This window comes from Eurosta solidaginis, chromosome 3, assembly GCF_040869045.1.
Source record: "Eurosta solidaginis isolate ZX-2024a chromosome 3, ASM4086904v1, whole genome shotgun sequence".
Lineage (NCBI taxonomy): Eukaryota > Metazoa > Arthropoda > Insecta > Diptera > Tephritidae > Eurosta > Eurosta solidaginis.
Window position 1 is genome coordinate 286,293,005 of NC_090321.1, and position 14,048 is coordinate 286,307,052.

The window sequence follows — 14,048 nt, forward strand, 5'->3', positions numbered from 1 at the left end:
CACCCCAGCAACTGATTCCATATTGGTATTTTGAGTGGACTAACCCATGATATATTAATGCTAACATTCGATTTGAACACAGCCTTTTTAGGTAAAAGAATGAACGAACCGCTGACAACATGTACGATTTCAAAGCAAACATATGTGATGACCAACTTAGGCTTTGGTCGAATATAACTCCTAAATATTTAAAATTAGGGACCACATCAATTTTAAAGCAATTACTGTCACAACTTATTGTCTTGTCAAAGGTGTTGACCGAACTTTGATGATTACAGTTACTTGAACACATACGAAACCGCATACAGTTCGAGCCGTGAAAGAAAATATCGTTTCTAGGTAACTCCTTTCCGCATTGATTAAAGTACATCAACTTTGTCTTGTTGCTTACCACGAGTTTGTGGCTAGCAAACCAAGACGTCAGCATAAAAACATCGTGATTGATATCAGCAAAAAGATTAAATTCATTTGTAGATCCATATGCAATGGCAAGGTCATCTGCAAATGCCGTTACTTTACCAACAAATGGCAACGAGAATAGTGAGTTAATGTATATTAGAAACAAGATAGGTCCAAGAACCGAGCCTTGTGGCACCCCTAAGGTAATAGGTCTGGGTTCACTTTGAATATTTACAACTTTAACTTTCTGAATTCTATTCGTTAAGTATGACTTAAACCAACTAAAAACGTTGCCACGAAAACCAGCGGAGCTAAGCTTACTCAGTAGAATATTATGGTCCACCATATCAAATGCTTTAGTAATATCTACAAACAGACTAGCGCAACACATTTTTTCGTCAATCGCCTTATGTATAAAGGAAGAAAAGTTTAAAAGAGCATCTTCAGTTGAGAGATCTGACATAAAACCAAATTGCTTGGGACTAAAAAATTTTATTTTGTTGAGATAAGTTAACACCCTAGCCTTAACTGCCTTTTCAAAGATTTTGGAGATTGAGGATAGCAAGGATATAGGCCTGTAATTATTCTTGTCTTTTTTATCTCCCTTTTTGAACAGCGGTATCACGGTAGCACATTTTAAATCTTCTGGAAAAACTCCGGAGGTTATACTCAAATTAAATATATGCTTTAAAATATCAACGATATTAAAAGCTATGCTTTTTAAGGTCCTATTTGAAATGTTGTCACTGCCACTTGAATCAGACTTGCTTAGAATTACATAGAATTAAAAAAAAAATGAATTTAAGGCGCGATAACCTCCGAAGAGATCAAAGGCCGAGCTTCTCTTCCAATTTGCTTCGTGCTCCTCTTGATGTTCCTACAAATTGGCCGGACGGGACCTACATGTTTTATGCCGACTCCGAACGACATCTGCAAGGCAGATGAGTTTTCACTGAGAGCTTTTCATGGCAGAAATACACCCGGAGCGCTTGCCAAACACTGTCGAGGGGCACCCCCGCTTAGAAAAACTTTCTTTCATTTCATTTCATTTCATTTTTTATTAATTTTCTTTCAAAACAGCATATATGTTACAATAGCGACTTAAATTAAATTAACCATAATTACAGAAAGAAAAGTAAGGCATTCTGTAAAAATATATTGTAACGAATTTACTTGCAAATCCTCTTATTTGCCCTTTTGCTAAGTTCGTATCACTAAACTGTTGAATAAATAACTCCAATATTGAATAATGGAAAAATGGCCTTTATTAAAGTACTTCACAATAACACTTATACTCTTCAACTAGCTGGCTTAATAACCAAACTGATAGCTTAAAGAAAACTGACTTTCAAAATAATACTGCTATTGCTCGCTAGATAGCGTCCCAATCGAAAACTGCTTGAAAGCTCAAATCAAACTGAATTACTTTTTACTCGCTTGCGCCGCTTTTATAGTTTACGCTGCATACATCTAGGCTATTCTATTTCCAGAACTTACCAACTATTTCGTGTGTTTATAGTTCTCATATAGTTTCTACTTGTTTACAATTGTCTACTTTTCAGCGTCTCTCAGATGTATGTGAGTTTGTAGTTTACAGTCTCTCGCACACACATAGGCGTATATATGTGTATACATGATTTGATTATTGACGTAAATACCGCTTAGCATGGCCTTAGTGATGGCATAGCTCAGTGATGCTAATATCCGTGACACTGCCCGCCACCTAAGTCTGATCGTCCCGATCAGACAAATCTCTCGATCTAAACGCTGCTAATCTCTCCAAATGAACCACTTTCATTTTGGTTCGTGGTATGGTAGTGGTTTGTATGCGGTACACTACATCGTTGATCCGTTTTACAACTTTGTATGGGCATTCCCAGTTACACTGCAATTTCGGGGACAAACCTTTTTTTCGTTGTGGGTTGCATAGCAGCACCAAATCTCCTTCCTGAAGCCCTTCCGAATTAATTGCTTTATCGTACCTCGCTTTCATCTTGTCACTCATAATCTTTGCTCGTTGCCTTACCAGATCGTGTATCTCTCTCAGCTCTTCTTCCAAGACACCAGTGGATTTCTTGACATTCCTCTCCGCATCGGCATCTATCCCATACTTCAAATCAGCTGGCAGTCGAAGGTCATTGCCAAAAATTACCTTTGCCGGTGTTTGGCCCGTTGTGTCATGTACTGCCGATCGGTATGCCATCAAGAATAATGATATGTGTGTATCCCAGTCCTTATGGTACTTGTCTACTACTTTCCTCAAATGCTCTTCCAATGTTCTATTGAAACGTTCCACCATACCATCGGACTGAGGATGCAATGCAGTTGTCCGTGTTTTTCGAATGCCCAACTACTTGCACATTTCTTGGAACACAGTTGATTCAAGATTCCTGCCTTGGTCAGAATGTAACTCCATTGGTACACCATACCTTGCAACCCATTCGTTTTTAACCACTTCTGCTACTGTTTCTGCTTCTTGGTTTGGGATTGGGTATATCTCTGGCCATTTACTGAAATAATCCATAACCGCCAGTACGTATTTGTTTCCGCGGTTGCTAGTAGGAAATGGACCTGCGACATCCATGGCGATCCTTTCAAATGGTGCACCTGAAATATACTGCTTCATCTGGCCATGACTTCGGGTTTTAGGCCCTTTCGCTCTGTTGCATACCTCGCAATTGGCAATCCACTCGGTGACCGACTGACGGCAACCAACCCAATAGAATCTCTGATTAATTTTCTCGAGTGTCTTCGTGATTCCAAGATGACCTCCACTTGGACCATTGTGCAGCTCGCTGAGCACGTCAGGAATCCTCTTTCTGGGAACAACTATCAGTTTCTTCTTGCATTGACCATCCTCACTCTCCCATACTCGATGCAAGCAACCGGATATCAATTCTAAACTGTTCCACTGTGCCCAATATGACTTCGCAATGGGACTCTCTGCTGACATCTCCTCTCTGCTTGGTCATTCGTTTCGTTCGAGCCCTTGCATAACATGTGACAGATCTGTATCTTCTAGCTGACACTTTCTTAGTTGTTCCTTGTCCCATTCATCCGTACACGTTATAGTCATTAGCCGGACATCTATAATGTCTTCTTTAGCCTCGGCCTTTGAACAGTGCTTGCATTCCAAACTACATGGTCTTCGTGACATTGCATCGGCATTTCCATGGGTACTACCTTTTCGATGCTCAATGGAAAAGTCATAGCTTTGTAGTCGATCGATCCACCGTGCCAATTGTCCTTCCGGATTACGGAACTGAAGAAGCCATTTGCGCACGCTGCGTGATCTGTCCTGATACGGAATCGCTGGCCGTAGAGGTATTTGTGAAAATGTTTAATGCACTCTACCAATGCCAACAGGTCTCTCCGCGTAACACAGTAGTTCCTCTCTGGTTTTCCAATCGAACGGCTGTAATATGCAACTACCTTCTCTTGTCCATCGACCAGTTGTGATAAAACGCCTCCTATAGCATATCCACTCGCATCTGTATCTAGAATAAATGTTTCTCCTGGAATCGGATATGCTAACATTGGGGCAGTGCACAAATGCTCCTTCAATGTTTGGAAAGCCACTTCTTGCTCCTTCTTCCATTCAAAAGCTTTGTTTTTTCTTGTAAGCTCATGGAGGCTATGGGCTACGCTGGAAAAATTTGGTACAAATCGGCGGTAATATGTGCGCAGCCCAAGGAAACTTCTCAATTCATGCAGATTCTGTGGTCTTGGCCAATCCTTTACTGCCTCTATCTTTTCATTCGCTGTACGGATACCTTCTGTCGTTACCTTCTGACCCAAATAATTTACTTCCTTTTTAAAAAGCGCACACTTTTTGGGTCTTAACTTCAGACCAGCGCCAGCTATTCTCTGGAAAACTTCATCTAAGTTTTTAAGATGTTCATCAAAGTTTTTGCCCAATACGATGATGTCTTCCAGGTACACCAAGCATGTTTTCCAATGTAGTCCTTTCAATACCTGATCCATGAGTCCCTCGAAAGTAGCTGGTGCATTACATAGTCCAAAGGGCATTACTGTAAATTGCCAAAGACCACCTCCGACGCTGAAGGCTGTTTTCTCTTTGTCTTCCTCCTTCACCTCCACTTGCCAGTAGCCGCTTTTCAAGTCCAATGTGGAAAACCATTCCGTACCAGATAGCGAGTCCAGAGTGTCGTCAATTCTTGGCAATGGGTAGCTATCCTTTTTCGTAACGTCATTCAACTTCCGGTAGTCCACGCAAAACCTCATTTTTCCATCCTTCTTCTTTACAAGTACTACCGGTGAGCTCCAGGGCTAGCTGATGGTTCGATGACGCCGCTGTCGCTCATTTCTTGTATAATTTGACTTACAACTTCCCGATTCGCCAGTGGAACACTACGTGGAGCTTGACGTATCGGCCTCGCGTCTCCAGTGTCAATTTGATGTTTCACAACATTGGTGCGGCCTGGTTTGGAACCATCCTGGTCAAATATGTTTGCGTACTTTAGGAGCAGTTGCTTTGCCTTACTCTGATAATCTTCCTCTAGCCCCTCCGTCCATGCCGTGATGTCATTTGAAAGATCAGTATTACTAGATGAAACATGTTCCTGGAGCTGTTCACAGTTAATAACTACTTCGGCCTCTTGGCAACTTCCCAAAAGAGCTCCTTTGGTCAAATTGAATGGTGACTTGAACTCATTGAGTACTCTTACCGGAATACTTTCAGCTTGTTTTGTCATAGCCAGGGTTTTTCCTACAAGTATGTTCAGTGCTGATTTATTTGCTGTTCACAGTTAATAACTACTTCGGCCTCTTGGCATCTTCCCAAAATAGCTCCTTTGGTCAAATTGAATGGTGACTTGAACTCATTGAGTACTCTTACCGGAATACTTCCAGCTTGTTTTGTCATAGCCAGGGTTTTTCCTACAAGTATGTTCAGTGCTGATTTATTTGCTGCTTCGACAACCCACAATTTGTTTGTCCCACAATCTCCATCAACCTTTGCCCAGATGACTGCTTCTGATTTTGGTGGTATTTGTTGCCTCTCTTCCACCAGCACTCGTTTACTGCTGTAGCCTCTCTCGTAGCCGAAATTAAGTGGCACATCCATGCTCTTATATCGCATCGTCTTGCTTTGCATATCGATTTTGATGCCTTGGTTGATTAAGAAGTCCACTCCAATTATGATTTCAGCAACAATACCTGCCACTATAAAATTGTGTAATACCGTGACGTTCCCAATTGCTACTTCACATTCTACTTCTCCAATTACCTGGGTGTCCTCTCCCGTGGCTGTACGTAATCTTGCTCCAAGCAGTGGTCTTATCTTTTTGTTGACTAAATCTAATCGCATGATGGAATGGGATGCACCCGTATCTACAGTTAGTAACCGTTCCTTTCCATCCACATGTCCTCCGACAGTAAGATTGCTTGACCTTCTTCCAATTTGCGAGATAGAGATTATGGGGCATTCAATTGAGGGAGCCGCAGCTGACTCGCTTTAGTTTAACGATTGAGTGGTCTTGGAGATTTGGTCATCTCCTTCTGCTCTGCGTTTACGACCACCCACATTGTTGGAACTGTTAGGATTGGTACTGCAATAACGTGCAATGTGCCCTGGCTTCCCACATTTAAAGCATTTGACGGCACCATCGTTTTTCTGCTGCGTTCTTTTTAATGCTTCCAAAATTGTGTCTACCCAGTCTGGCCTTTCCACTTCCACGCGATGAGCTTTGTATGTGGGCTTACTCAAAAGAGACGCTGTTTCCTGAGTCAGTGCGTGGGATACCGTTTCAGCAAATGTTAGTTTTGGATTCGCATATGTAGCCCGCTTCGTTTCCATATCTCGTATGCCATTTATAAAACTCTGGATTTTTACCCTCTCGGTGTATTCCACGGGTGCGTCCGCATTTGCCAAATGTGCCAACCTTTCAACATCCGAGGCAAACTCCTACAAAGTCTCATTCGCTCTTTGGTGACGGTTTTGCAACTCAATTTGGAATATCTGTTTTCTATGCTCACTTCCGTAACGTCTCTCGACAGCGGCCATCACTGCTTCATAACTGTTCCGCTCGTACTCTGGAATAGTCTGTAAGATTTCGGCAGCTGGTCCTTTCAATGCTACGAAGAGTGCAGCAACTTTATCTTCCGCATTCCAGTTGTTCACTGCCGCGGTCTTCTCAAACTGTAGCTTAAAGACCTGGAAAGGAACAGAACCGTCAAAGGATGGTGTTTTTACCTTTGGATTGCTTGCTGAAACAGCTGGGCGATTTAGTTGTACTTGCTCCATACGACCTCTTAAATCATCTACTTCTGCCTGAAATTGAGCCATTTTTGCATCCTGAGCTTCCAGTTTTGATGATACCTGTTCCAAAATTTCTGCCAACATTTCAAATATACGTGCCTCTTGCGCTTCCAATTGAGATGCCATATATGTCTTTTGGTCTTCCAGTTGAGATGACACTTGCGACGTCATTTCTGAAATACGTGCCTCCTGTGATTCCAGTTGGGATGCCATATATGTCTTCTGCTCTTCCAGTTGGGATGCCATATATATCTTCTGTTCTTCCAGTTGTGATGAAATTTGTGTTTCCTGGGCTTCAATCTTGGATGTTATCTGTGTCGACATTTCTGACATACGCGTTTCTTGTGCTTCAATCTTCGATGTTATTTCTGACGACATTTCTTTTACTGTCGATGTTTGTGCAGATATTGCAGCCAAAATCATGTTCAAGTCTGTGCTCGTACCTGTCTGCGATGTTTCGTTTTTCTCTTCAATTGTTGTTGTTGTCTCGTCCCCATCTGGATAAAAGACATACTCGTCCACATCAATTCCTTCTGCTTCCATTGCCTCTCGTAGCCGTGCCTGAAGTTCGAGTTTAACGCCGCTTGTATTCAATCCACGGCTCTCCAACTCCTTCTTCAGTTGCTGGATCTTCAATTCACTGAACTTGCCATATCCTTGTTGTCCTCTGGAATTTATTCAACAATTCCTCTTCTGACACCAATTGTAACGAATTTACTTGCAAATCCTCTTATTTGCCCTTTTGCTAAGTTCGTATCACTAAACTCTTGAATAAATAACTCCAATATTGAATAATGGAAAAATGGCCTTTATTAAAGTACTTCACAATAACACTTATACTCTTCAACTAGCTGGCTTAATAACCAAACTGATAGCTTAAAGGAAACTGACTTTCAAAATAATATTGCTATTGCTCGCTAGATAGCGTCCCAATCGAAAACGGCTTGCGCCGCTTTTATAGTTTACGCTGCATACATCTAGGCTCTTCTTTTTCCAGAACTTACCAACTATTTCGTGTGTTTATAGTTCTCATATAGTTTCTACTTGTTTACAATTGTCTACTTTTCAGCGTCTCTCAGATGTATGTGAGTTTGTAGTTTACAGTCTCTCGCACTCACAGAGGCGTATAAGTAAATGCATCTGTGTGTGACATCTCTCGGCTGCCTTATATATGTGTATACATCATTTGATTATTGACGTAAATACCGCTTAGCATGGCCTTAAGGCGCCATTACTGATACTTAGCATAGACTTGACTTGGGTTGCGAACTGTCACTTACAGTTCTGTTAAATTAACATTGCATGTTACTGATTACTCAAAACTTAACTTGACTTAGAAGTCTGTTGAATTTTGATTTTCTATGTAAGTTCTAAGTGACGTTTACATTTTGAGATGCCATTTGTTGGTTTCCATTTCATTTTGACAGTTTGTCATACAAATTGACATTTGTTTAAAAATAAATTTCAACGCTGATTATGATGCCAGGTTGTATGCGCCAAGTGGAGTATAATCGTGGCTAAGTGGCCAAGTTTACGCCAAGTCAAGTCAAGTCTATGCTAAGTATCAGTAATATGGGCTTTAGCATCGCCTTAGTGATGGTATAGCTTAGTGATGCTAATATCCGTGACAATATGTATTTTAGTATCGAATGCCATCTCCGAATAAAATTGAATTCAAAAACATGTAAAATAGTGCGTGGGGTGAAGTTTGATTAAAAATAATAAGTAATAAAATATATTAATACAATATGTACATATATTTTTTTTAGTGCAAAATTTCTAATTGAAAAACCTTATTTCTAAAATTTTGATGTTGCTTTGCGCGGGGTGTGACACCAGGGCATAAGGTGTGGTAGGCGGAGCACGCTACCATCACACCACGGTGGCCGCCAGAACTTACATGGAAATTAAAAATTCAACAGACTTTTAAGTCAAGTTAAGTGTTGCTAAGTTTTGAGTAATCAGTAACATGCAATGTTCATTTAACAGAACTGTAAGTTAAGTGACAGTTCTCAAGTAAAGTCAAGTCTATGCAAGTATCAGTAATGGGCCCTTTAAACTCTAGTTAACCTATCAGTTGTTTGCGTTCTTGATTGTTTTGACAACATTCGGAAGTTACTCTTTTTTATATAAAAAATTTATATTTCCTCTGACGAAAGTCATAGCAATCATAGCAATGCTGAAAAAATGCATTTATTTATTTATGCACATATACTTTAATTCATCCTTTTTAAACGGTTTTATTTAGCTTGAGTTGACGGGCTGCACGGCCGTTGTGAACGAATCTTGTAATTGAAATTTAAGTAACTTCCCGATAAGCTACAAGCTTGAAACTTGGAATATAGTTCAGAACCCGATGACAATGCAATAATAAGAAAAAAAATCGGCGCTAGGTGGCGCAAGGATCGAGATATTCGCAAAATTCGCATTTGTGGTCCGATTTGGCTCATATTTGGAACACATAATACATGCAAGAATAGAAGTCGACCTGTGAAAAAAAATCGCCGCTAGTTGGCGCATGGATCGAGATATTCGCAAAATTCGCATTTGTGGTCCGATTTGGCTTATATTTGGAACACATAATACATGCAAGAATAGAAAGCGACCTATCAAAAAAAAATCGCCGCTAGGTGGCGCAAGGATCGAGATATTCACAAAAATCGTATTTGTGGTCCGATTTGATTTGGTCCATATTTGGAACACATAATACATACATGAATAGAAAGCGACCTATGATGCCCGATTTGGCTCATATTTGGAACAAATATTGCACACAGTCCAGTAGAAGTGACATCAAAATATTTTGGAGTTGGAGGAGGGACAAGCATACGTGGCGCAGAGTCGAGTAAAGTCTTTGGAAGGAATATGTATTGAGGACTTAGGTTGTTACAAATTGTCAGGAAAGAGTCCTTGTAATAATGAGTCACTAAATGAACTAAATAGAATGAGAAATAATAGGCAATTAAATAAAGACTAAAAACTTGAAAATAAAATAATTTAAAAAAAATGTTTAAGTTAAACGGTTTTATTGAAAACAATACTTACATGAAATAATAAAAATACGAAAAGCTAGAAAATAATTAGGTAGGTCCTAGGTACTAGTCATCACACTCCTTATCAATCTAGGGCGTTGATCAGACAATTAAATAAAAGCGTTGGACGCGTCATATTTCTATTGATAGTCATAAGTAAAACCAACTGAACCTTAATCAGGTTATGCTACGCCTCACATTTTTAGAAATTTCACGCGCCCAACGCTTTTATTTAATTGTCTGATCAACGCCCTAGATTGATAAGGAGTGTGATGACTAGTACCTAGGACTTACCTAATTATTTTCTAGCTTTTCGTATTTTTATTATTTCATGTAAGTATTGTTTTCAATAAAACCGTTTAACTTAAATTTTTTTTTTTAAATTATTTTATTTATTTTTTCGATCACAGCTTTTTTTCTCAGCAATGGCGTGAATATGTATACAAAAGCCAGCTGTTACCGTTATACAATTATCTAGAGAACGTAACAGCTAGTGTTGCCGTACAAAAAAGCCCACCCCAAGGGAGACCTTAAACTGTGATTGAAAAACTGCTCTGTAGTTGAATTGGAGTTTAAATTTAAATCAAGCTTAGTTTAAGCTTAGCCTAACTAACTACTGGAAAACGGGCCTAAGGTTTCACTATTCAGTCCGGGTTTAAGCTACAGTTGAAGTAGAACTTGTTGGCAAGAGTTAATCTCCCTTTTATTTCTGGATCCCAGATAGAAGAAGTTCTTCACAGTCTCCAATTTATATTTGTCTAATCCAGAGAAGGCCGCCGTGGTGTTGTGGTAGTGTTCTCCGCCTACCACACCGAAGATTCAAGTCCCGGGCAAAGCAACATCAAAAGTTTAGAAACAATTTTTTTTAATTAGAAAAAAGTTTCTCTAAGAGGGGCAAGCATTGCAACTCAGTGAAAAATCATCTGCCTTGCAGATGCCATTCTGAGTCGGCATAAAACATGTATTATAAAACAGAATCTGAACAGAATAGTCTTTTTTACAAAGGTTTAAAATGCTTCAATGAACTACCTGAATACATAAAAAATAGTGATAATAACTTGTTTAAAAAAAGGTTATACACTTACGTCAAATCTATGAGGATAAAATAAATACTAAGATCTGAGCTGGTTTGTGATACGTATTCCTAATTTATATGTCTAATTCTAATATTACAAATTTCCTCGTTTATATATATATATACATATATCTATTTAAACTGATGTACCTATTGTTAAACTACTGTACCTATTGTTAATTAATGCAATAATTTTTTTTTTTTCAATTGTATAAGCTAGGCTCTTCGAGTCGTAATAAATAAATGAAATGAAATGAAATGTCCTTTTCACCCTATTTTGTAGAACAAATCTAAAACTTTAACTTTAACTTTCACTTTAACTTTAACATTCACTTTAACTTTAACTTTAACTTTAACTTTAACTTTAACTTTAACTTTAACCTTAACCTTAACTTTAACTTTATTTTTAACTTTAACTTTAGCTTTAACTTTAACTTTAAGTTTAACTTTATTTTTAACTTTAACTTTCACTTTAATTTTAACTTTAACTTTAACTTTAACTTTAGCTTTAACTTTAACTTTACCTTTAACTTTAATTTTAACTTTAGCTTTAACTTTAACTTTATGATAGAGATCCAATTTTATGTATTTGGCCTGTTGCTAACACCGAACCGTTCCTACCTTTTCGAACCTTTTTTGACAAATATCCGTTTTTTTTTGATTTAGTAGCCAAGCCCGCGATAAAATCTCTGCAATAGCTTAAAAATATTTGGAAAGGCTTTGCTTAAATGTATTTAAGTAAATCGACGTTTCGACCATTCGGAAAGATCCAGGGTTTTTGCCTCAAAATCTCGCGGATCGTACAAAAAATTTCATGAGTAGCTCCTTGCGGAGGGAGGTAGAAATACTTAAAATAGTTACATTTTTGTAGCTGTTGTTCTGGTCTAACTCTAATATTCGTCGTCGGATCGATTTCTTTAAATCATTTGTGGCTCCATGCTGGTCACTCACAAAGGCGACTTAAAGTAGCTTTCAATTATCTGTCGTGGCACAGTTTTAACAATTAGCGTCAATGCTAGCTTATTGTTGATCGCGCTTGCACTTTTTTCGGTTGTTTCTAAGACTGCGACTTCAAACTCATATGTTCGTCGACGTCACTAGAAGCTCTAAGTGTAGCTCAGAAGACTTTCTGAAAAAAAAAACCTTGAAACGTTAGGGAGTAACTATTCTAAGTGGATATCCTTGCGTTACTCATGGGTGAAGACCGTGGATAAAATTTTAAAAATGTCTTGGAAAAGCTTTTGCTTCTCCACTTTGAGTGTTCTTACGAAGTACAAAGCCTAACCTGGTTAAAATATGTGCTTATGTGTTCACATTTGTAACGGGAGCCGTAAGGTGTAGGTGATATTTAAACACGGTTGATAGGATATATACAATGTGACTCACTCCAAGGGACTACTTGGGGATATGGCCGCCAACTTTAGGAAATGTCAAACTAGGAGACTTGCGTGTTGAATGATGAAGTGTGAAGTAAAGATTTTAGACCCTATTTTATAGTTAAGCAAATAAAGTGATTTTTCAAACCATTGTCGTACGTGCGTATTTCTTCAACTTAAGTATGAGGTGAGAATCATTTCAAAGGAGTTCTTAAACCCCTGAAGCTTACTAAAGGATTTTTCATCACTGATTTCGCTTATTATTTCAGCCAATCGGGATATAGAATTTCGGCACCTTTTTCGGGTAACTTGCTTTTTTAACAACTTGAGGACAATTTGAAAACATGTTCGACTTGGGTTATTTTATTGTTATTTACTAATTTTTTCAAAAAATTATGCGAAGTGAGCGTTTAAATTTATTATTTAACTTTTCTTTTTGTGTTTTGTTTTAACAACTTGGTTAATTCGGTGATGCAAAGTCCGTGTTAAGCTGGCATTGAAAGCGCCTGTTTTCTCAAATATCTGTTTAACGGTTAGAAAGTGTTAAATTTCGCAATTAGTTTCTTATAATTGGCAGTGATGCGCATCCCTTGATACCCCTTTCGACCATATCGGACTAATTTTCGGAATGAACAATAAATGACCTAGACATAGCCAGTCTTAAAAAAGTAGAAAACATAGTATCGCGCCGAACGCCGCCGCCGCCGCGCCGATATTTTTGACTTTCGGCCGCGGCGTGAGAAAAGCGACGAAAATCGGCGGCGGCGGCGGCGTTTGCCGGCGACGTATATCTCTAGTCCACAGCGACATACCACAGCGACAGTATAGTCAATCGAGTTTATCTCCACTCCCTTCACGATGATTAGGCTAATATCATGTCTGTTTTCATTCATAAACTTTAAAATTTTTTCTTTCAGATATTCAGCGGAGGCAAAATCCAATCTCTGCTTTACGTCGACGAAACATATGTCATAGCCACAAATCTGAAAAAATAATTAAGTCAAGTACGTAATACAGATTTTTACTTAGATAATTAGTGCTGCAAGTCTATCGATAGGTCATATTTCGGTTTTTTGTTTCACCTTGGGCCTTTCACCGTTTACACTATATTCCAACTCCGATTAATTATTAAAAATGCACATACCAAATCCATTCTAGTTTTTTATTGGAGTCTGTTGTTGGTAACAAAAGTTACAAGATGTGGGCTTAATGCTTATCCAATAAATCTTTACCCGTCTTTATGAACATGGTGGATAAGAAATACTTTTTGTTTTAAAAACTGATTCTTGAGAAAGAGAGCCAATTTTTTTATATTTCGGCGATTTTTGTTGGTACTGGCCAGAGTTTGGTGTTTCACTTCAGGAGCACTACACCCTGGGGCCTGTTTAACAAAAACCAATTTTTTAGCTGCTTTTCATTTGATTGTTATTTTGTATTTTTTCAGCTATGTAGCTATCAATAACTTTGCACTTTTACAGATGATACTTACCTTGATTGTATCTAAATATATTTGGGGCCTTGCTACCCTATACAGTACAAATGAAATATTGATTAGTACACCACAAAGGATTCCGTACTCCAGGCTCCAAAACAGGCATGTTAATAATGTTACCATAAATGGTAAAAGGTCTATTCCTGTAATACAAAAAAAAAGTTAGTACATAACTTAAAAAAAAAAAAAACAAATTTTAAGGAGAGTCATTATAAAGTTTTCACTGCCTCATATTTGGCGAGTAACGGTGTTTTTATTTTTTGTTTATTTCAAGAGCTTAATATAGAATTGCGAACGAAATCTTAAGGGCAGTACTTTTTTGATTTGTGAGCTAAATTTAGGTTTTGCTAGAGCTAATTTTGTGCAGTTCTGGCGACACGGAATATCCCCAAGT

General features: G+C 38.4%; 1 protein-coding gene across 4 annotated transcripts in view; it reads right to left on the reverse strand.

Annotated features, from left to right (window-relative positions):
- LOC137247235 (sodium-independent sulfate anion transporter) overlaps window positions 1-14,048 on the reverse strand; it is a 50,442-nt gene that overhangs the window by 1,637 nt on the left and 34,757 nt on the right. For 3 of the 4 annotated variants that reach the window (XM_067778345.1, XM_067778343.1, XM_067778342.1), the window contains 2 exons: window positions 13,652-13,797; window positions 12,975-13,145 (listed from right to left, as the gene is read on the reverse strand). In XM_067778345.1, the coding sequence (XP_067634446.1) occupies window positions 12,975-13,145; window positions 13,652-13,797 (317 nt within the window). The remainder of the gene's footprint in view (window positions 1-12,974; window positions 13,146-13,651; window positions 13,798-14,048) is intronic. The other variant, XM_067778344.1, reaches the window with a different exon arrangement.